At 40.2% G+C, this 24720-nt stretch overlaps 1 protein-coding gene across 1 annotated transcript; it reads right to left on the reverse strand.

Moving 5' to 3' along the window:
• Positions 1–692: 692 nt before the first annotated feature.
• Positions 693–10384, reverse strand: nrsn1 (neurensin 1). Its single transcript, XM_030103356.1, has 6 exons — positions 10272–10384; positions 3321–3436; positions 3120–3212; positions 2886–3004; positions 2356–2543; positions 693–1005 (listed from the first exon to the last, which is right to left on the reverse strand). Exons 2-6 carry the CDS (start codon positions 3417–3419, stop codon positions 902–904), a joined length of 603 nt encoding a protein of 200 aa, XP_029959216.1. The 5' UTR covers positions 3420–3436; positions 10272–10384; the 3' UTR covers positions 693–901.
• Positions 10385–24720: the final 14336 nt, after the last annotated feature.

The following is a 24720-nucleotide window of genomic DNA, read 5'->3' on the forward strand; positions in this document are numbered from 1 at the left end:
AGGTCGAAAAAAAACCCCCCCAAAAACTCAAAAAGCGTGATGAGCGCCTTATTTGTCAAATCTGGACGGTAATCTGACAGGCCGCGCTGTTCTCCATGTTCCGTCTAGTTCAATGCGCCGTCCATTGTCTGTCTGCTCTCGCCTATTGATCCTGTCTGAAGATTTACTGAAGGAAACATGGTCGGGAGGCTAATCAGACAGATGAAAATGTCAGCGTAAATCTGCCCTTAAGGTCTGTTTTAATCAGTGTTTGTGTCGAATCAGAGTCGACATTTCGGCATTAAAGAATCTGTAAAGACTCTATAACTCGTGTGCGACTGGACAAAGCAGCAGCAGCCTTAAGAGAACCTTCATTTTATGACCGACGGCTGATCTTGAGCTGAACAAACAAGTACACGCTCAAAGAAATAAATATCCTGTACGTACAAGCAGCTCTAAACCGTCCACAGAGGTAAAGATTGTTCTGTGCTACTTTGATCACTTCTGAGAAGACTCACGAATCACTTTCACCAGATGTGAGTCCTCTTGACAGAAAACGAAGCACTGTAAACCACGGCACTGCTCTTCAGCGGGTGCACTCTGATTTGTTGCTGCAGATTTTCTGAGTAAAACTGAAAATCAGCGTGCGTTTTTGTTATTACATAATCATGTGTTTCACAACATGAACGAGAGGAAAAGCTTTGTTCTTTTCAACTAACTCCTTGAAGCCGGGCTTTAATGTCAAGCATGGCAAATAAAAACAACCAACCAATACTATCTATCATGAAAGCTGACCTTTCAAAATAAGAGAAGAAAAAAAAACCTGCACAAAAGAGACATCCACCCACACACATTCACAGAGTCTGCACACCAGTCAGTCCACACACACACACACACGCTTCTCCTTGTGCCTCCGTTGGGATCAGGTCTCTGACTTTGTAGTGACTGGCTGGATGTTCTGGACTTTAGAGAGAGTGACGGGCACCTTTCCCTCTCCGGGTGTTGGAGCTCTCATTACCGGGGTACCTGGAGATAATGGACAGCAGTTTTACTCTTAAAAAGAAGACTTTCATTGAGAACAAAAACTGATTTCTTGACGTTTCATTCAACTGCGAAGCTGCAGGTACAAGCTTGTCACTTTATAAGTTATAGGTGTTTGGATGGAAATTTGATTTTATTTTTTTTATGTCACTCAACAGCCTATTCCTAAAGTTAAGCAAACACTGACAAATGCATAAAGGGTTCTGGAAGTTAGTCTGGTCTAGGCAGCAAAATAATCGGATTCGGTTTTTAATGTTCCATATCATTTTATCTTGTAAAGCTTCTTTTCACTGGGCTATGAGCACAAATGAGTAATGGTTTTGGTTCAAGACAAGTGTTTAATACTAGAAATACATCTGAAAAAACATAGTGGTCTTATATTTATAGTTGAATATTCAGCTGTTACTGAATTTTTATGAAACACCAAGGGAGCCAGAATCTAAAGGACCATGCTGGATGTGATCTGTGGACTCCTGCACTGGCCTTGGGTGCTGAATGTTGGGGCTGATGTTCCATTTGACGGCTGTAAAATGCTGCATCTTTAATGCTTCAGATAACAGAGAGGACGATGCTCAATGAGAGGACCGGGTGGAAGTAGAGCATCAGAGCAATAGTGACTGGAGTGAAATCAGCGAGACATCAGGACAGGACTGTATATACATCAATAATGCAAAATTGCATCACTATGAGCATGTTTTTTCATGCATGTGTCAATGAGCCTGTTTCATTCTGTGTTTCTATCATGTCTCAGAAAGCATTCACGGTTACTTCCTCTGAGTCAGTTTCTTGCAAATATGCAGCTTCAATTTTTGAAGAAAATGGTTCAAAACATCCCTCAAACCCTTTTCTGCAAATTGGAAGATACCTGAAGTTACAAATGAGCTTTCAGGATGTTAGTCTGGTTTCTGCTCTTCTTCTTTAGCTGTATTTCACCTGACTTGTGATGATTGCTGGACTGGGGAAAAGCCTCATATTCAAAAGGGGAACATTTCTCACTTGTCTGGCATAACTTATACCGCCGATTCACAACATTTGTTCATCACTTGCAATACAGTGGCAAGAAGCAAACGTTTGAGCCGTGTGAATCTTGTTAAAGAGTTCAATGTTACTCAAAACGAGAAGGGTTGCTAATTCACGTATTTTGTCTCATTTTCCTGTCACGAATTGCCGCCGCTCAATGAGAAAATGGCATTACTGCCCCATCCCTGCTTTTCCATAATCTGCTTCAAAGTGCATTTCCTTCAAAATGAAACAGGAGAAACCAATCTCCTTGTATGAGTAATCTTCCTCCTTCTGCTGAGAAATCCAGCGGGAGAGTCGAGAGTGAAGCCTTACCAACTGTTGCATGCAGGTCTGCCAGCCTCTCCTTAAACTTCTGCTGGAGATACAATTCTTCTTTGGAGTAGCTTTTGGCAAAGGCAGACAGCAGGAGACCCACGGCCATGGAGGTGCCTCCCACGCAGAACAGCACGGCGCCCGTCAGCTTGCACACGTCCAGTGCACGGTTGAAACTGACTGCGTGGCTGCGCCGAACAGGAAGCAGTTAGTCTGATGCAGCGTTTTATAGTGTTGCACTGTCATTTATTCACATTTGCTGCCATTTTGTGTGTGATCAACCTGTTGCAATGGATCCAAAGTTCTCTCTACGTGATTTCCAAATAAATATATTCCGTGTTCTGGAACACCAGCTGTATTTTAGTATTGAGATCTGCTTCAATCAACAGCGTTTTTGCAATAAAACAAACTATAAGAGTAAGAATGATTGGATATGAGACTGTATGGAGCCTGTAAAACACAGTAAAACTCTGTTTAATAAATAAAAACTAGTTGAGACATTCTTTTGGGTTTAATAGGCGTTACTCTACCTGTCTACAAAAAGGAGGTCATCTTCACCAAACGCTTCAATCCTGGTTGGAGTGGCATAACCCACCAAAACAACAATCAGGCCTGCGAGCATGATCAGGGCGCCGAACGCGAGACAGACCTGGAGCACATGGAATGGTACAAATCTTAGGAGGGTTTCCAAAAAGATATTGTGTAAGCTGAAAGGTTTTTGGCTGCTTAAAACATTTGGAGTATCAGATGTATTTTAGCCTCACCTTCCAGAGTAAAGAGCTCCACCTGCTCGGCGATCTCTGAATCTGAAAATCTTCGTCACGTTCCCAGATAGAAGCTGTGCACTCTTCATAAAACTGAATCAGGGACAAAAACAAATCTTTTGGAACCAACAAAATATGAAAAGAATACTTATTGGTTATGATTTCCTCTTCGCGTTATTGTGTTCCTGTTTCGACTCTTACCTGGTGTAGGTAGGATCGGACTCCATACTGCTGGCAATTTCCACTGGCTTGAGCTTGTTCTCCGTAGTCTGACCCGCAGATCTCTGTGCATGAAGTCATCCTTCACATCTGTCTCCCTGAGAACACACACACACACACACACACACGCACACACATGAATTCATGAATGCATGTTCTCTTCAAGAGGCCACCCACACAGTTTGTGGACAAACTGTTTCTCGCTTTCACTTCAGGGGTAATTGTTGTGCACAGTGATTTACATGTGCCACATGTTCATACACACAGTCATGTGCCCTCACACACACTGCTGGAAAGTTACGCAACACCGTGTTGAGGTCAACGCCGCCTCGGTGCATCTAGATTAATGATGCATTCTCCTTGTCGGCTGTTGGGAAATAAACCATGACATATTACACTTCCAGCTGAATGCGGAGACTGCTGACATGCACAGAATCCTTTTTTTATTGCGCTTCAAGGGGGGAAAAGAACATTTTGTTGCCGCGCATTATGATGGGAGCAAAGTCTATTTTTGTGAAAGAGGTTATTTGAGTGTTTTGGTGTTTATCTTGTCATATTCTTGTGTTTTCTGTGCCAAGAATCACCTGAGTATGAGCTGATATCTGCTACTGTTAGCTCCTCTGCAGAAGAAGAGGTTGTTCATTGCCTGTCTTTGAAAATGTTTCAGACATTACACATTGTTGTGATTCACTGGGTTGTGGTGGCTGATGTATTTTCAAAAAAAAAAAGAGAGATGACAAAAGATGCTCTGACTTAAGGTTTTACTGGACTGTTTGGGTTTGGTGGCACTGTTTGTGGACCCAGAACAGCAAATCCAGGATTGCCATGTTGTTGCAGCCTGAAGTCTGAGGTCATAAAAACTCCAGCGCAGACAGCAAAAATCCTACTTTGACTTTTCAGTTTCAGCTATGAACCATTGTTATGTTGCAATACTTTCTGTGTTTTCCATCGTCTTCATGAAAATGAAGAGGGATAGATTTTTTTTCTTCCTCCCACTGGCGATACAAATAACGCAGCCATGAAGATGGATCCATAAACCGAAAAGCAAATCCTCTCCCCTCGGCAAATTACATTATGCATATTAAATCTTCTCAGAGTCATACAATACAACCACAGGCTTTGGTCAGACTTCTTGCAGCTCAGTCCATGGTGGGGATTTCATACACACACAGCCGACGCGGCGCCTCAGTAGCCCACAGGTGTAACGCATAAAACCACACCGAGCTCACCGGTGTTAACCCCGTTCTCTACTGGCACCCATACATGTTTGTCATGCTGTAATATTACGTAATGTTCTCAAACAGACTGAAATGTGATGTGAGGGACCAGTAACATTTATAACAGGTGTTATTTTGATGTTGTGGCGAATGCAGTCAGTATCTCTTTTAGTATTTGTGAATTCATCATGCTGATGTTTTTGTTTTTTACTCCTGAGGTTTTATTCTAATGTTCATGCTCTGAAAACAGTTTCCAATACAAACAATGCAAAGTATGAATATTTGGTAAATCTGTATTGAGTAGCCCCTTGGTAAATTTGAAGTATCTCTCAGTTTAATGTTTCACACATTGTCAGATATCAAAACTTGCTCATCCATTGATGCATGCTTTAAAAAAAAGAGATTATTTACAATTCTCTGATCATATTAATGAGTCTTTAGGTGCCTCCGTATGAAAATGGCATCTTTACTTTAAGGTAAATGTACTAAGCTTTGCTGTTGCCAGTGTTGACAAGAAACTAACCCAAGATAAAAGAGAAGCAAATACAAGCTCTATTTCTCAAAGTTAATGCGATGAAATTCGATCTACATGCATTAACAGGCTCTGTCGTTCAACACGCACAAGTTTCTATGTAACTGCTGCAGCACAATGGAGTTGGACTGTGGAGCAAAAATGAAAATAAAATATTGATTGCACTGTGGGCAATGTTTCTTGTAAATGTCAACTGATTAAAAAAAAAAAAAAGTCACAATGCAAATCCCAGTCAAGCAATAACTCACTGTGTTATGGTTCCAGAGCAGCGCTGTGTGATCTTATGCCTCGCATGACAAATGGAGGCTTAATAGGCGTTCTGGCTCATCAACAGAGCCATGTAAATCAAGGAAATCAATTGGGTGATGTAATCCCCAATAAAGTGACTTTGGTTACACACGTCTTGCAGAGAGCTGGTATCTGGGAGCATTTTTTGGGAAACAAATTAATGTCTACACGGTTATTATAAATAATACTAAGTGATGATCAAAATGAGTAATTATCATGCAGCATCAAAGTTTGAATTTTGGCTAGGGTAATTTTATTCTGCGTGTTTTTGCGATTGCGACAACCCCGGGGAAGATTTGGTCTCCAGGTTGACGGATGTTTAGGTAAGATGCACAGCCTCTGACATCGATAAATTGCCAAACATAAATACTCACAGTGGAAGGGATGCGTCAGGACCGCGGCCAGAAAATGTAGCAGAGGCATGACTCGTGGAATATTTTAGTATAATAAGACACCCTGTTCTGTAGTACCCAGTGTTAATCACATTATCACTTAATTTGCACCTGCTCAGGACTGTCATGAACAGATCTGTCCAGATGTCACCAAGACTCTGTGTGCTCGCAGGTTTGAAAGAGTATTCATCATCCTGCTACTAAATTATGAAAAATATAATATGATAATAGAAAAGTATTAATGATGAACAGCAGCTGCAGCTCTTGTGTCAAGGTCGGGTTTCTACTCCGGGTAAATATGCATTAATTTTACAGAGATGCAGATATTTTTTCTTGATCATGTAAAACCTTTCCAGACATACAGTGAGTTGTAGCTTTTGTAGAATCAGCCAATGCCCTTGACTGTTGGGACTGCAGCCAACATTAATGGAGAGATGCTGTGGTTCAAAGTGTGTGGCAGGCTGTTTTTGGGATTGTTTTCAGTCCTGATTCAGAGATGAATTCTGTCTGTTGTGTGTTTGTGCTGCGTGGATAGAATGTTGACATGTTTGGAGGTGTGGAAGCAGGGAAGGACCGCTTTCACCGGCATTATTTATTCTTTTTTGTGAATGAAAGTATGAGATCATCCATATACACACACACACGGCAGGTCAAGGTTGATAAAAACACACTTTTTTGAGCCGGATTTCTAATAACTGTAATGAAGAGTAATAGTGTAACAATTACAGTAATTGCAGACTGCACATGAAGAGCAAACATTTCATATTGGAAGCAGTTAACAAGCACAACAGGATCTGTGCTTTTTGATGCTGCTAGGTCCCAGAAGTTGTTACAGTTTTCTCAAATGCTTTTGTTTGTTTCCTGCAAAGAAAATTACCTTCAAAGCAATTAGTTCGAATCTAATTTCAATCTGTTTATTTCTCACAATACTTTTGGATTTCTCGTTTTCAGCCAGATGTGACTGTTTTAATACAAGCATGCAAAAGGATTGATGCAATTTTCTGCAGGTTTGTATAATTAACACTGGATTTCGGTGCACTGACCATAAAATGAAATGATTTTCAGTCAAATTATTGAGCTTTTCTCAACTTTTAATCACAGTTACATAATTTCAACGATTACTAAAGCGATTATTTCTCATATCACAAACATACACAAACTGAAAAACGTGTGGCGGCTGAGGAATCGTACCAGCCAGTTAGTTAACTGTCTTAATAGTTAACTGTGATGAGCTACATATCACACTCATCCAAATACTTCTTTAAAAATGTTTTGGCTGATTTTTGGATTTGTTTTGGTCCATGCCACAGTAATTTTCTGTAGTAAGTTATCGAACTAGATCTCATGTGAAAGCTTCTGAAGACACTTTGCATTAAAAATATTGTAGCGGCGGTCTGGGGTGAATGGCCGAAAGGCATTATGGGACATGTTCTCGAGGGGGGTGTTTTCCTCGTTTCAAACTCAATTGTGTTATTGCTTTTAAGTTGTTGTTTTGTGACATTACGTTATGCATCGTTTAGTGTGTTATTTTGGCCGGGTTCTGTGTTCATGTTCCACCCTGAGTGATTCTTGGTATTGCTGTGGCATAGGAAGCTCCATTGGTGATGTGTTTGTGTTCCTGTAATAAAGTCGGATTTGTGGAATACCAAAACGCTCCTTATTTCACCGTCGCCGACATTACAATATGAATACTCTGTTCTGTTAACATCAAATGAAACAAATTGCTAATACACTGAACTTGTTATATTGAAAAGCAAGTTTCTATGTGTGTTTGAGACAACTTGACTTTTACCATTACTTTCCACTGGCATCTGACAGTGAAAAACTTTACTAAAGCATTAAACACTTTTTTTAAAACTGGAGAATTTCCAGGATTCACGGATGTGATTAAGCAGCTGCTCTGTTATTTTGAATAAATCACTGAATTTAACAGTTCAAGCCGGTGTTTTAGGTGATAAACTACCTTCTGTAAACTCACCATGGCATTCAGAGAAACATTTGAGATGATTATTCTCAAAGCCAAGTCTCGTGATGACTGAGGAAAAACTGCAATCATAAAGACCTATAGTTTGAAAACTAACAAAGTCCCACACTGAACCAAAAATGACCAGAATTGGCAAAAGCAACCACATTGTTAGCATAAAAAGAAGTACACAATTATTTTCCTGAGTTTAGAACTAGGCTGCAGAGTTTGAAACACACAAAACTAAAAAGGAAACATATGGAAAATGCTTCTTTTTTTTTTTTCAGCAAGCAAACGTAAATAAGCCCAGTCATAAGTAATCATGAACAAAGCATCATAGTTTCAACTCAGCAACTAAAGTACTGAATGACTTCATGTTGATTCAATTCAGCCCTTTAACTTTCCATTAGGGCTGTCAGAGTTAATCATATTAACTACGATGAATTAAAGTAACGCTGACAAAAGATTAATTTTTAAAATCATTATTAATCACAGAATTGGGGATAGAGCTTTTTTCCATTTTGAAAACTGTATTTGATGTAGACATTGTATTAAGTTGGTCGACATGGTACTTTATTTTGTAAGGAAATATAAAAAGATCGAAAAGGAAACTATGTCTTTGTGCTCATTTGGTTCCCAACTGAGACAATGAGACAGAACTGAGGCTTTGCAATTTTGTTAAGTTGCTGTGATTGGACAAAATTGCAAGGTCGTGCAGAATTCATGGAGACTGGGTGAAGTTAAGCTCATTGTTGTAATTTACTTACAGCATCTTAACTTTCTGGCGCAATTGATGAAAGCTTCACATTATGAACTTAAACCTACCTTAAAATGCAAAAAAAACAAAAAAAAAAACAACAAAAAAAAAAGGAATTTTAAACATGCAATTTAAAATGTGATTAATCACAGTTAACTATGGAAGTTATGTGATTAATTCAACTCTTTTGACAGGCCCACTTTCCATTTTCACTTATAAACAAGGAAATCCCGCCATAACTTTGCCATCATAACTTAATCAATAAATTCTAAAATGACATTGTTTGTGGCCTTCTGTAGCTTCACTATTGACAATGGTTCCTCCAAGCTGATCTTTTCACTACAACACTTTTATCTGTGAACCACAGATGCCCAAAGAAGTCTTGAGGACATTTTTAAGGAATCAAGAAGTTAGGTGTGCTAAAATGCTTGAGCAACAGTAATGAGGTGTCAGGAAAATCAAGCAATATTACAAGATGTAAGTACTGATAACAGTTTATTTTCCATCAAATCACTTTGAATACAATCACATATTATTAATCAATGATCTTATACCAAATTGATCCCATCTAGCATCATTGATTTTTTTGTGACTTTCTTTAATCTTTAAAATGTAGCATCTTTTCAGAGCTCTTCTTTTGCAATTGTATTTCTGAACATTTATTCAAGTATCTATAGTCTGTTCCTTCTTTAAAAATGGCAACAACATATATGTAGGCTGAGAGTTAGGGAGAAAGTAAACGATCTAAGTAAGGAACTTTAAAAAAGTGTGAAATCATCATGGTCGTGGGTCTTTAGCATCTTTAGAATTTAAAGTAGATGTAATGACTGTCCTTTACATTTAAAATCCAAATTTCTCCCATCTAAATGTTACCCTTCACTTTTATTGTCACCCTCCATGAAATGCCTCAAAAGTCATGTTGAAAAAAGCTACCTTGGTTTTCAACCTGTGTGGAAAACTTCCAAAGATATGGAAAAAGTTGCAAATTTTAAAAATGATGTCATCCAACACTGGTGTTCTTGTTGCACTGCTTTGATGCACAAAATCTCAGACAACCTCTCACTGGAGCTGAACAGGGTGAAGCTCGGTGTTTTGTAGCAGGAGCTGCGTCCTGGACGTGAAATCTCAGCTGAGATGATTGAATCAGTGAAATGACGCACGGCGGAGTGTATCCGTGCCTACAACGCGCCCGAGGAGCCGCTGGAGCCTGAGCGCCATTATTAGCCTCCATCCTGCCCTCGGCCCAGCAGGAAAACACACACACACACGCACGCACACACGTAATGTGTGACGCCAGTCTGAAAACAAACCTCATCCGACCGTCTTCCCTTCCCTTCCCTTCCCAGCCCCCACTCAGGACGCAAAAACACACTTCAGACAGGTGGACTTTAAAATCCTATGAATGAGAATGTGAACGAGAACATCACCTGAAAGGTTTTGAAAAAAAAAGGAAAAAAGAGGAAAAAAAAAAACACGACCTGAGTCCAATCATGTGGCTGAAGTTTACTTTGATTTCATTAAGATACCAGCGCCAAAAATGCTTTTAATTTTAGCATGGAGTGATCGTTTTATGACAAAGAAGAAAAGAAAACAAAAGCCACGCATTTAAATCCAGATTTTTTTAATATATTGCAACATGATCCAGATGTGCAAGCGGACGGACGGTGTGCACGGACTGGAGCGACGCGCGCTGGAAATCAACACTGACGCTCTTTAGAAAAGCCTCCGCGCGGCAATGCTCCACGAGCCTCGTCACTATATTCAAAATATAAATGTTTATTTACCTGTCATTTGCAGCTCGGAGAGTGATCGCTCGCTGCTGCTCCCTCAGCCGGGTCCCATCACTCTACAGTCACCTCTCCCTCTCTCTCTCTCTCTCTCTCTCTCTCTCTCTCTCTCTCTCTCTCTCTCTCTCTCTCTCCATCGATGATTCACATTTTCACGCTCTTCACTGCGCATGCGCCTCTGCCATGACAATATAGGCTATGATTCAGAGAATATAAATAACCAGGCAGTCAGGGGGAGTTGGAAGAACCAGCAGCAGAAGAGAATTACATCCATGAATGAATGAATGAATCAGTCAATGAATGAAAGATAGATAGATAGATAGATAGATAGATAGATAGATAGATAGATAGATAGATAGATAGAGATCTAGTGCATGTTCTTATAGTCTGCTTACAGCATCTCCTCAGATCTCAGAAGGTGAACACTGAGACACATCTCACACCATTTTCAGGAATTCCGGTCACATTCCAGGCTGGTCTATTCTTGGCTCTGACGTAACCTGTTAAAGGAAGCGTTAGTCACCATCTCAGTGTCCCTCCTTGTGAAGGAATGACCTCCACAGACGGTCCAGCATCGGGACTCAAGGTCAAAAACCTTGATACAAAAATGAGAATCCATTCACCATACATTTTGAAATGATGAGTGCAACATGGACTTCTCTCTCATTCTTGTTGCTTTCAGGCCCACTTGATGACATAAGAATCTTATCAACCCCAGCCATTTATATTCCATCTAATCATGGCTTCTGTAGAACGATGTCGGCAGTCTGTAACATCAAACAAACCTTCTTGTTCTTCTCGTCCAGTATGTATTTTATTTACATTTTTCATCCTTTCTTCCATTTGTGCTATTTTGTTTTGTGCACTCTGTGTAGATGCTCTATTCTGGAACAATGCTATTAAGAATTTCCAGCTGAACTGTTTATTCTCTCCTATTTTCCATCATGGAGAAGGTCAGGGTAAGTCTTGGAAATACTGCTTGTATATCCATCAGGTTAAACAGACGCATGATCACCTATCACATATTATAAACTTAACTCCCTGAACAACATACCTACAATGTTCACAAAGTCAGAGGGATGCAGTGTCCCTGGATTAAAAATAAATATCAAACAGACACAGGGAGAACATGCAAACTGCATTTGGACTTCTCATATACTGAGCAAAGCTCCACGAGCTCAGTGTGAGGCGATGCAACCCAGTGGTTGAAGATTTCCAAGAGGACAAATAAATTGACAATGCTCATTTCTCATGTTTGACGTTTAAAGTGAAAGTGGAGAGTTTTTCGTTTTGTTTTGTTGCTTTGGGTGGGGGGTATTAATAAAGTTAAAATGTGTTTGCAATCATTATTCTTCCATGTCTTTGAGTAATCAGTTGTTAAAATAAGTGATTCTACTTGCACCTAAATAACCTCCATCAGTATTTGTTAATTTCCAGTGGCTGTTGGGGGGAAGCAGTGTCAGTGGATTAGTGACATACAACCCAAAATAGATTCAGGACAATGAACAAAACTGACACAATCAATCTCCAAAGATAAAACAGCAATAACTCTGTCAGCAGTGAAACAATGGTCATCTGAGGAAAATCAGCTCATCTCTGCTTACTTCTGTTTGAAAAGTATCAACATGATTGATCACATGATGATCTGTCTAATGTTTGAAATGCTTGAACGTTTGACCTTCACCCTAAGACTTTTAAACCTATACAACATCCAAATCCTCCTTTGCCATCAGAGAGATCTGACCTGTGGAGGTACTGACTTGACCAGAAAGATAGTAGTGCCAAGGAATAAGCCTGTAAAAATGAATATTATGTGTCATAGTAATAACACGAATGACCACACCCAAGGCTTTTCAGCTTGGTTGAAGCAGTGTTGTTCAATCCATACTGTGTTGGAGGACGCGGCCTACTCAACCAAGCAGCTATTCCTTCAGCTCTCATGACACTGATGTGTTTGTGTCTCACGTCGAGTATGAATATGGGTTGATTATCAGACTTACTGGTGCTTTGTTTGTGGATGGGATCATCAGCAACTACAAAAAACATAATTTTTGTTGTACTTGTTATATGGCTTTAATAAAATATGTTACATTTTTATATATAGCCCTAGCAGGTAAGCTATTTTTTTTACACAATGCTTATTTTAAACCATAAAAATACAATACATTAATATCTAGAATGTATATTTTAATGAGACAATTAATACTTCATGTACTTCACGCTCCACTTATTCTTTCATTATGATGAGCCCTCAATAATCTGTCATCTGTAGACTTTCCTGTAGCTTCGCCCCTCTCACGCTCACAAAAAAGGTTTTTTTTTCTGTTGTAATCTAATGAATGCATTGTCAGCTCTCTCTATCAGAAACTTGATCATAAATCATTATAATCAGGAGTTTGGAAGCAAGGAAACATGCTAACCCTGAAGCTCCAGAACCGCTCTGTTCCTGGATCAGAGACTTCCTCACAAACAGGCTCCAGGTGGTGAGGGGTCGGGGAGTCCACATGTGCACCTCTGATCCTCAGCACTGGAACACGCCAAGACTGCATGCTCAGCCTGGGCCTCTTCTCTCTCTTCACTCACGAATTCTCTGCCGGCTACCCCGTAACCAAAGTTGTGTAGTTTGCAGATGACACCACCGTGCTTAGTCTCATTTCCAACAACGAGACCATCAAGAGCATCTTCAGCGTGACAGTATGGTACGGCAGTTGCAAGGCACAAGACAAGAAAAACCTTGCCTGGGTGGTAAGGACAGCATAGGGGACTGTGGGACACCGTCTACCTGATCTGGACCCAATTTATGCTGCCTGAGTCCAGAGGAGGGCCAGACACATTGCCACAGGTGCCACTCATCCAGGAAATGCACTGTTTGTACTGCTTCCATCAGGAAAACAGTACAGGAACATTCAGACAGAAACAAACACACTCCTTCCTCCACAAGTGTGTATATATTTGTAAGTATTCTTTGTAAAGTTTTTGTTATTTACTTGTGTTTGTGCTTTGTGCCTTTAAGCCAGGAGTGTGTCAGATTTTGTCATGTTTTGATGACAATAAAACTCTCAACTCAACCTAAAACAGGACAGAGATAATCATCTGTGTTTATTGCTGCCTTCTTGACACAGAGTAAACTTTTTCCATGAAGCCATGTCTTCCCCAGGTGAGTAATGGCCTGAAGCAGGGCTACTCGACTCCAGACCCCGTGGGCTGCAGAACTGCATGTTTTAGGTATCTTCCAATTTGCGCACACCTGATTACAATAAGGGGCTGATCACTGGGCTTTTTTAAAGCCTGGTTGTAACATCAACATTAGATTGAGGTGTGGTGAAGTAGAGAGAGACCCAAAACATGCAGGTCTGAGGCCCACGGGGTCTGGAGTTGAGTGGCCCTGGCCTAAAGATTGAGGAAAGCAAGACCAATTTCTTGTTTTTAGAGGCCAAACTGTTGTTGTGGAGTGTTAACCTGGATGTCCTCACGAACCTGTAGATAAACAACCCCATTAACTGTCATGCAGCGACAGTCTGACCCCGCATGATCTTTTCCAGCAGTTTCTGCTGCTGTATCTCTCCTATCAGCTCAGACCACACGGCCCATTTCTCTTCCTTTCACAGACCTGGATGATTTTACCATCACAAACTTGTGCCGCCACACTGTTTCTCCCTTCTGAAACTCTGCTTGGTAAGTACTGATCTCAGCAGATACAGAACACCACACTGGATTTTTTTTCTTCTTTTTTTCTGACAACTCTTGCTTCCTTCCACATGCCAAACAAAGATGTGTGATCGGTCTGTACGTGTCTGTTTCGTGTTGGCCCTGTGATGGACAGGTGGTATGTCCAAGGTGTGTCCCATGCAAACTGTGTTATAACAGCATCTTGCTTGAATCTGCAACATGTGACTCTGGTGAAATATGTGGCTCTTCTTATCATTACTTGCAACCAAGATTTTTTTTTTAAAGGACTTCAATCTCCAGACTAAGAAAAAGGTTTAAAAAAAGGAATTAAGGTTGATATTCGAAAAATTTAAGCTCAATGACTAAAACAGCTAAAATTACAATAAAAGAAAGGATCTAAAAAAAAACATTAAAAAAAGGAGAGAAAACAAGCAAAATGGCTACAAGTAAGTTAAAATGGCAAAAATGTCAAATTCTACTGCAATGGTAAAAAAGGTAAAAGAGCTAAAACCACTTTAGATGGGTAAGACCACTAAAACAATTAAAATTACACTAAAAATGTATACTGTTCTAATTTCTAGTTGGGAAACATCAAAATTTCAACCTAAAACAGCTTTGTTATGGATTGGTATCAGTACATATGCATATACATATATACCAAGATGTACGGTAATCTTTTGCAATCCAACACAAAAGAAGGGCACCATATAACAGCAGTCCAGGTATTGTCCATGAGGTAATTAAACTTATTCTGATGCTGAATTAGAAGAGTACTTTGACACATCTTTAATGTCATTGTGTTAGTTTTGTTTTCAAGTCACGGTGGTGATCAGTTCACTTAGCAGCGTAGTCTCAGCAGCTTGATGTGTTCAGATCAGTGATGCACACAGTTTATTAGACTTAATATTGCCTTGTTTTTTTTTGGAAGCTCACACTAACCTTCAGTATAACTGCACTAAGCTCAAACCTTTACCCTGAAATGAATATTTTTTTTAATGTTCCATTACCAAATACCTTTTAAAAGACTTTACAATGTGACTGTTTTCTGAGGTGTCGTAAAAAAAATAAGTGTTTAAATTATCTCAAGCAGTTGTGATTTTGTGTGAACTATCTCATAGGCAGAGGAAATAACACACCTCTACAGTCATAAATTGACTGCAATAAAACATGCGAGGATGAAGCCCCGTGTTTAATAAAAGGGGAGCTTATATCTGTTTATCACTGATTAACAAATAATGTGTGCTGCCATCATGAAGCGATTTGTGGCCGTGCTATTACATTGCAGCATACTAATGCAATTTTATTATGGAGGGGGGAAAAAAAAAACGTTTTGTTATCTCTTTCTCTCTCCCTCCCTCTCTCGCCCAGTCTGTGTACTAGCCGAGCATCTCTGCCGAGCAGAGAGAGGCGGTTTCTATGGTGACGTGAAAAGGTCACCTTCAGGAAGTTCTCTGGGAGCGTGTGCAGAATGCCAGTTGGATAATCAGGCTTCCTGTAATGACTGATAACAGACCGTAGCTCATTAGGGAGAGAGACAGCGATAGGGTGGAGGGAGTGGGGGGACTGAGAGGGATTATTAGTCATAGTAGATGGAAACAATAGAAAATTTACACTAATGGTATGTCACACTGTCTCAGTTATGTGTTAGTATCTAACTGTCCAGAGATGCTATTCCCACATAATGTGGAATATCAGCTTCATGTAAGTGATGCACAGATGAATATACTGCAGGGAAATATGTAGCCCTGGTTGATAAAGGAAATGAACAACACATTCATTCCTCTGATGATTTTTTTTCTTCTTCTTGTGTTATGGGGTTGACTTGTTGGCAGGTGACTTAGACAGAAACAAGTCTTCGCTGATATGTGGGGCGATGCTGCTGGGCCGCTTCGCAGGACACTGTGACCTACATCATCAGCAAAGCCGCAGTTATATTCTGACAGGGAACATGCTTCTTTTGTATACTGCTATGACATGATGTGATTACCAAGGCCATTTGAATTAACATTACCACTGCATGCAGTCGAAGAGGAAGCAACCTGCAGAGATCTTTAAAAAAGGCAATTATATCAAATTGCCTGATCAAATTATCATCTTCTGTCCAGAGGTCCTTCAGAGTATGTCTTCTTCTGAATTAATTTTGTCGTAGACGTCTACCCTGCTGCACAGTTCGTGTTTGAAGAGGTAGAGCTTTATGATCATTTGGGTTGCTTTAACCTTGGTTTAAAGACACATGTTTAAGCTAAGCTTATAATCTTTTGTTTTCCTTCATCTTACCAAAGGCTATGCTTAGGATTAAGCTCATGGTTTCTTCCAGAGTGTGTATTGTTTTCTTCCCCTTTCAGTGTGAGCTTCTTATGTATTTACTGCTTGCAGGCTCCATTGCAAACATATGAATTTACTCACACTCCCCAAAACTCAAATTCGTCATTTTATGTACTTATCGCAAAGCAGGAAAAATTTAAAGCTCTCCTCCCTCTTGATTTTGAGCCTGATACTGGCAACATAATGTTGTTTGCATAAAAAAGTACATAATTTTGACACAGTACAGGTTTTCTTGGATCAGGTTGTGGTGACAGTAAACACTGCTACAATGTGTAAAAGAGCCAGGAAAAATATGGAGGGCATCTGGGAATTTGACATTCTGGAGGGAATGATATTTTCTGATGAAAACATAAACTGAGAAATCATTAATTCATCACAGCTGCTGCATATGCCAGTGGTAAGTAGCATATGGGAGGATGAGGCCCTCCCTCAGAGAGGCTGAACCACGGACCTCCCACACTTCAACTTTGAATGCTGGACATGCTTTGACTCTCAAGTTTGTAATTCCTGGATTAATGCTGAACTTCAAAATGCTTTTCACACCATGAGAGGATATTACCATCGGCTATTTGGAGCCACACAAAACAAAAAACAGAACCAAACCATACCTTTTGCTCATTATTTGCTCTTTATTTCATGTACACAATTCCCTCTGTGTATTTCCTTATACCCTGATTTCTTCCCCAAAAAAATCTTAAAAGAAACTACATGCAGGGTAAAAGTTTCCCCCTGATCTTCACATTTTTACAGCACCCCTGGAAGCTCTCTGAGCCCGTTCTTGTTCAGAAACCAGTGTTACAAATTACACATTCGACTCAAGGTGCTTACTAACCTCTCCAGCAAATAGCTCTCTCTGTTCTTTTACCTACACGTGAATGAGGTGAACACATTTCCATAGCGACTGCAATGTTTCTATAAATACTGAGATGCTGATTAACTGAAAAGAAAAATCATTTTTGCACCTCAAGACAGATTGCACACTGGATGCCACTCATGTAAACACTAGCAGAGTCAATATTGAGTTCTCCCCAGCAAGGCTGACATCTACTGGCCTTCATGGGATCTGCAACAACAGTGAGTGCATGCTCAAGTCTGGATTTATTTCAAATGATAGGGAGAATTGCTTTGTGGTCAGCACAAGATTTATGAGTTTATACAGCTTTAACACCTTCAACCAACTAATGTGTATTTACAAACAGTGTAAAATTCAGATCTTCTTCATCACTCACTGGAGCTTATTCCTGTTTGACATTTCGCCTGACCGGTTTCTTGCATCTTTTACGCCATTTATCTTGTAATCAAAACTAAAGAAGATGCAGGACCCGACTCCAGTTGACATCAGGTCACTGATCTACCACAGAAATACAATACAATTACATATATGCACTGTTTTACAGCTTTAGGGTCTCAAATACATGTTTTGGATCTGTGAGAGGAAACTGGAACACCAGGAAAAAAAATCCACACGTGCACAGAGAGAAGCTTCAATGGTTTCCAAGCCCAACTCAAACTGGGGACAACTATCACTCTGAAACCCTCTTATCTTTAATGAAATGTTTTTAGAGTTATACATGTACATCTAAACCTAACAGCAACTCTTCATTCTCAGAAAAATAATTATCAGAGGTTTGTTGTGAAATTTCTCAAAATGCTTGACAAATTGTGTTCTTGTGAGTACAAATGATTTCAGCCGCTTTGTGCCAGCCCTCTCCTCCCCTCTTATATTTTATGATAAATGAGAGGAATGGACACAAGATCTATCCATCTCAGGAACCTTAGCCTTGGTGTTGTTGTCCATTTGTCATCATATTGATTCCTCTGTCATTCTGCCATAGGAGAGCTGGAAGCTCGGACTTTCCACTTGGACTTGGACCATACAGTATTTCATAAACCACTGACTGGAGGGGGCGAAAAAGTGTCGCTGTGATGGAAGTGATCCTTCTCTGTGGGACAAAGCTGTCAAAGTTAGAACTATACAGACATTAAGCTGAGGCAACATCTATAAGGGAAATGCAAACTGTTGCTGGATTGAAAAGCTGAATGCTGATTTGTTTGACTTTATATATATTTGCTTCACTGTTTACTTTTTATTAAATCATTGGAGACATCGCACAGAAGAGTATAGATGACATGAATTACCATAGCTTCTGATACCAGGATGATGTGTGACCACTGGCTTGATCTGCAATCAATTGATCAAATACAAAGTTTGAATTGGGGAAGAAAACCCCTTCACAACATAAATCCTCATTTACAAGAGATAACAATACAATCGATGCATTTAGCCAGTCACTTCGATTTTTTGATGATGCTGATTCAACAGTCTGCAATAAAACTTTGGTGGCAATACAAAAATGATATGAAGAGGCTAAAGCTACACTTATGATCAGAGACAGGTTTGAATATAGAACAACACACACACACACACACACACACACACACACACACACACACACACACACACATACACACTCAAAGTCTCTATTTGGAACAAGTGTCAAGTATTAATCATATGTCATACATAATTAATACTAAGTAATTTGCTGAAGCTTTGTGACAACACTGTACCCTAAGGCACTCCCACACACACGCTCTCACACACATGCAGATTTTTGGAGTCTAGTGTCCCTGTTGTGATCCTCACCTACCCTCATATTTTAATTGTACCATTTCAAGCATTTGCACTGAGCACTCATCATTCATTGCTCTGTGTATGGGTTTGATGTATGGGTCTGAGCTGTAATAGTCCCTGCTTTGCTCTCCAGGCACAACATCACTTATAAGAGACACACTTAATAGCAATTAATCATGCTGGATCACACCCTGCAGACTCTCTGTCACACACTGCTCCCTGTTGTGTTTTTCAAGCCATTTGGGTGAGTATTGCCAAAAAAGTAAATGTCAGACAAGCTACTGTTGGAATTGGGTTAAGGCTGTGTCCTGGAGGGTCTGGCAGATAGCACCTTTGAAGAAGAGGTCTGCATTTGATTGAACGCTGGATGTGGGTATTTCGGGATTAAAAGAGTTAATTCTGGAATTAGGTAATTTCTGCCTTAAAGCAAAATATATGCTGTCTTCCAAGACAAAATATACAATGGTAAGACGTGAATCAAAACTTTGGTAAGACCAAGTTATGTTTGATCACTTTTGATAAGAGAAATTGTTTTGATTTTATTAAAGCCAAAATGAGCTGAAATGTTAAGAGCTTTACTGGGAAGACCAACCAGGAAGATGACGGGATAGTTAATCGACTTTACTAATAGGAGTCAACTGCGCATGCGCAACTGTTTCCTCGTTGACTGCAACTGGAAGTTTGTGCCCCACCTCTTTCTTAACCTGTATTTCAGGTAAGTGTCACATTTTAATCAATATTTCAAGTTGTTGGATTGTGAATTTAATATTATTGTTTGTTTACAAAACTTTACATTGTTAAGTGGACGTGTAAAATGAAAGAACGATTAAAATGAGTGAGCGTGATCATGGCTGACCGTGTGCTGAGATAGTTAGCTTGTTTTAATAGCGGGACCAAGTGCTGAATTTCACAAGAAACTCTGTAACACACGGCACAAGTCGAATTAATGTGTGCTGTCTGGCTCTTTCTGGATTTGCCATATTTATCTAGAGCCATGAGATAAAAAAAATATTGATTTACTGGAAAACGTGGACTATATCAGTGTCTTGAGCAGTCATTGCACCTTATCAGAGAAATCTGCGCCAAAAATCACAACTACCATCAAGTTTGTCTTATGCCATTCATGTATTTTAGGAAATTATTATGTGGCTCTTTATGGGTGCCACAGCATGGTAACTATCAGACCCACACTTTTCAGCACTGATAATATGAGCAGCTGCCTTGTTATTGAGCAGGTCCTCCTTTAGGTGTAATTCCAGCTGTTGGAGGAACAGCCATAGACTACATGTTCAAACATTAACCTGCTGCAGCTTCAGGTGTAGAGGCTCATCTGTGGGATCAGACCACACAGGCCAGGCTTCACTCCCCACATACATTTGAACCACTTTTGATAGGTACTGGCCAGTGTTTTCGTTCTTCCTTTCTTTTCTTTCTTTCTTTTTTTTTTTTTTTTTTTTTGTGGGGGGTGCTTTGACAAAGATGTTTAGCAGTCACTTCTTTGCCTTGTCAAACTCAAACTTAAAACTATCAATATGCTTGCCAATTGTCCCAGCCTGTAATGTCTCAACTTTGAGGACCAAATATTCACTTGCTGCTGAAGATCTTCAAGTCACTTCTACATATGATGAATAAATGATATTTCTTAATCACTACAGTCAGTGGTCATGCTGAACTGCACTCCAAGTAAGAGACGTCACACCAGTAAGAGCTCGGTACTTATTGACCCTACAGCTGTAGCGGTACAGCCTCAGATTTAGTGTAGCAGTCAGTTCATAATATTTATTCATATTTATGCATGATGTGCATGCTACTATCATTGAGTTTGTATGATGATCTAGCAAAAAATGTAAGTCTAAACACACACTGAGCAGATTGCATTGCATCAGAAATAAAACAAATCACCAAGCAGGTGGTGTATGATCAAGAAAGCACCATAAAGTCTGATCTTCAGCTTCCAGAGGGGCCCGTTGTTTGAGACGCCTGCCAAAATTAGGTTTAATAAGGATATAAAGGTTCACTTACTTTTCCCATCGGCACCGAGAAGTTTTAACAAGAAGACAGAATGTTTTTGATTGATTGTGATTTAGCCCCATAGCATTTAGGTTTCTTTGTCAGTTTCTTCAATAAAGTTTATAATATGAAAAGCCAGCTTGTTCAGGAGGGCTTCCATCACAAAATGCTGATTTTCATTGAATAAATTACAGAGTGACTAATAAATATATTCTTGCTATGAGTTGTTTAACAAAAATAAGTTTCTACCTTCTTGTCTTTATATTTTTATTTAGTGTCGTAGTTTTTCTTGCCTGATAATCCTCCATCAAGCTGAACCTGATGCGACCTTGCTACATGCAGCCTTGCACCTGCATGGATCCAGCTGGATTCTTAACAAGACACACACTGTAGTACCACTCCCATTTACTGCTCTTTTTGTACTGTTCCATCTGCCCTTCACTTTACTCCTCTCCTCAAGCCCCCTCTCTTTTTTTCTGCCCCCCTCTCTCCCCCCCCTTTTTTTTTTACCCTGCACCCCCCTCAGCATCTCTGTAATTGGTCATTTAAATGAAAAAGCCTCAAATTGGAGGATTAGAGATGCAGGTCCCCCTCTGGCTGTCCTGTCTCACGTTCTGTGTGCGTGTGTGTGTGTGTCTGTGCGTGTGTGAGTGAGCGAGAGACAGTCCCATGGTGATACGGCAGACTGTCTCCAAGGGATGTCCTTAAGAACAAAAGCATCTGGAAGAGGCCTCCTTTGCTCTCTCTCCGTTACCCTGGTTACCGGCTGGCAGCTTGTGCATGTTTGTATAGTGTGCGAGTCTGCAATGTAAGTATTTGATATGTGTGGTAGATTCCTGATTGAATTACACCCTGGTTTTAGGATTAATAATGGAAAGATTTTCCTTAATCTTACAGGCGACGCCGTGAATTCCATTTTAGGTTATGATGAATGTAGCATATTTGTCGGCCAAAAAAACTGGAAATGAATCAGAACAGTTGTCAGTCAGTGGACGGCATTCAAAAGTTTAAATGTCTGAGTGTGTTTGTGTGTCCGTGTGTGTTAAACGTGCGCGAGTGTGTATTTGTGTATATACTGGAAGACTTGGAAGCAACTGTCACCACGTGGCAACAGCCAACCACGCTTCACTTCTGGCCGCGCCAAGCTCTCCAATTACAGGAGCCGGCTCTGCCAAAAGCCCCCTCTTTTCTTCTCAATAGATGGGATGACTGGGCTGCATCCTCTGACACACACACATACACACACACACACGCACGAACACACACACTTATGCATGCACAGACACACATGCCTTTCTCGCTCCCTCTCGTGGTGCACCTGCCTCCCTGCTCTCCAGGCCAGCTCAACTCCTATCAAAGGAGCTGAGCTCTTTTCTTCCAGAAAGCTAATCCAACACCTGTCTCCAGGCTTTATACTGGGAATAGAGGACTGTGCGTTGTGCAAGTGTGAATGCAAGAGTACAGTGTGCGTGTGTGTGCGTGAGTGTGTGTTTGAGAGAGGTAGACAGTTTGTTTCTGAGAGATCAAGAGCAAAAAAAAAAAAAAAAGAAGTTGTGTGTGCGTGGGGCTCTTTTGTGTGAGGATTTGGGAATGGACATATGGAGACTACAAGCAGACTGTATTCTTTTCAGTCGTAATGGAGTATCAAAGGACATTTGGGGAATAGTTGAGGTTTTATTATGCAGGGGGTCAGAGTAGCCATAACACAAAGACCAGAAGGAGAGCTTTCATTTTACTCTGAATGTTACCAACTGTAACTGTTGAATGTTTTTTTGTGGTGCTGCCTGATGATGCAGTGTATCCCAGACCTATTATGCAACAAATAATAGCAAGAAAAGCAATGAACAAGCATCTAATAATGAATTTAAAGCAGTTTTTTTTTCTTCAAATCTCACAGCCTCAAATCTGAAGTATTTCCTCATCTTGTGCTGGTAGTTCAGTTACTATCAAAGTTACTCTTTTTTTTTTTAATTTTACTTAATGGGTTTTTAGCTCTGGGCTCTTTCCTGTCTCATCTTGGGTTTGAGGCCCTTTGACTCATGTAGCCTCTTATGCCATGTGGGAAGTAAACTGTAATGATCCCTGAATTTTATCCCTAGGAAACCATGATGGAAACTGCTGCACACCACTCTTGTGTACCGTACGAGGATGGTGTTCTGGTTCTTGTTACTCTATTTAGAAACATGGGGAGCTATTGAAATATTTTGCCCATTTTTTACAGACTTTAATTTAACAGGACGACTCACATCAGGCCCACTGAAGATTCGCCTCCAGCAGCAGGGGTCTCTCAAATTGGAAATTGGAGGTAGAATAAATCTAAGATTGCTTCCCTCCCTGTAGAGTCCTGAAAATGGCTGCAGGGGAGATATTAGAGAAAGGGCTTGGAAGGAGAGTTAGATGGATAGAAAGCGGGGGTTAGGAAGAAAAGAGGGAGAGATGAAGAGAAAAAAAACCCAAGAAAGGAAATAAACAGAGGAAGTGGGGGTGGAATTGAGAGAAATGTAGAGAGAAGTGATAAAGTTAATGGAGCTTTATTCACTTTAGCCATCGGGACCTCAAATAGGGATTCTACCAGCAACAAGCTCTGTGTGAGTGTATTCATGTGTGAGCAGACATTTACATGTCTGCGCTTGAAGATGGACCATGCTCTTCTTTTCTTTTTTCTTTTTCTTGCAGAATGTGAGCGGTTGTGTAGGGTTACACTTTGTAATATATCATTCCTATCCTTATGGGAAAACAATAAGTGGATGGACCCAACCACAAAGTCCCATAAACTCAGTAAATCAAACACGGCTTGTTTGAAGCTAGCGGGACAATTTAGCAGCAGCCGAGATGCTTTCAGTCAAGACATGCAAGAACAAAGCAGCTTTCTCAACACATGCCCTTACAAACAAAACACCTGTGAATAAAAATCTCAATGTGTTACTGACAGTGTCAGAGGGATCATCCTGCATATAATACCCACTGGCTGCAAGAATGGACAGTTGCAGAAGCCATTAGATGAAGTGTCACGATTAATCAGTTGTGAAATTATAAAACTCTGACATGTTGGAAAAACATGGCAGTTTAATCTGACATAAAAGATAGGCACAACCCAACCCCAAGCAACACGGTAGTCACTGGATCAGCAGAAACTGGATCTTCATTAATGACATGTCATCAAGTCTGAAGATGACAATGTGAAAATGTCGCATAATGGGAAGGTGTCACCCGCCAATGGAAAACAAACAAGTTTGTGTTGTGTTGAAATGCGGACATGTCATTGAACCTGCGTGATGACCATCCGAGTGTTTGTGACAGACAGCTTTTCTCAATCAAGTCTGAATAAAGATTAAAAAAACACAGGAGAATATTAAGTTGGGAATATCAAGTAAATGTATCAGATGTTGATTAATTGTGGTAATTAATCACTTCTAGCTTGGTGGTTCTGGTAATGGTGAAATCCCGTGGGAAGAGAGATTTTTGAAAGCACCACCAAAGGTGGATGTCAGGATGCTCGTCTGCTCCCTGGGGAGCTGGTGATGAATCCCAGTGGAGATGGAGATTACAACATGGACTGCAGAGGAGGAGGATGAGATATTTCCATTCCTTCCAGTAACGCAGGGCAGCTACAAATGATGGCAGATGAGCTGTAATGATCCTTCTTTTCTCTTTTCGTCCTACACAGGAAAGCTTGTCAGGTAGTTTACAAAGGATAATCATGTGGCTGGATGAAGAAAAATATATATTTTGAACTTGTGGGCTTGCTTATGCGGTCAACCAAAATAACATTAAGATCTAAAAGACCTCAAAATCTCTAGAGTGCTTGTG

This window comes from Salarias fasciatus, chromosome 11, assembly GCF_902148845.1.
Source record: "Salarias fasciatus chromosome 11, fSalaFa1.1, whole genome shotgun sequence".
Lineage (NCBI taxonomy): Eukaryota > Metazoa > Chordata > Actinopteri > Blenniiformes > Blenniidae > Salarias > Salarias fasciatus.

What these genes read in the sequence shown, in the direction of transcription:
- nrsn1 (XM_030103356.1), bottom strand. Translation starts at nt 3,419, where the DNA reads ATGACTTCATGCACAGAGATCTGCGGGTCAGACTACGGAGAACAAGCT. An exon ending in TCCGATCCTACCTACACCAG is followed by an intron (nt 3,213 to 3,320) that starts GTAAGAGTCGAA and finishes TCCCTGATTCAG; the next exon opens with TTTTATGAAGAGTGCACAGC. An exon ending in GACCTCCTTTTTGTAGACAG is followed by an intron (nt 2,544 to 2,885) that starts GTAGAGTAACGC and finishes TGTTCGGCGCAG; the next exon opens with CCACGCAGTCAGTTTCAACC.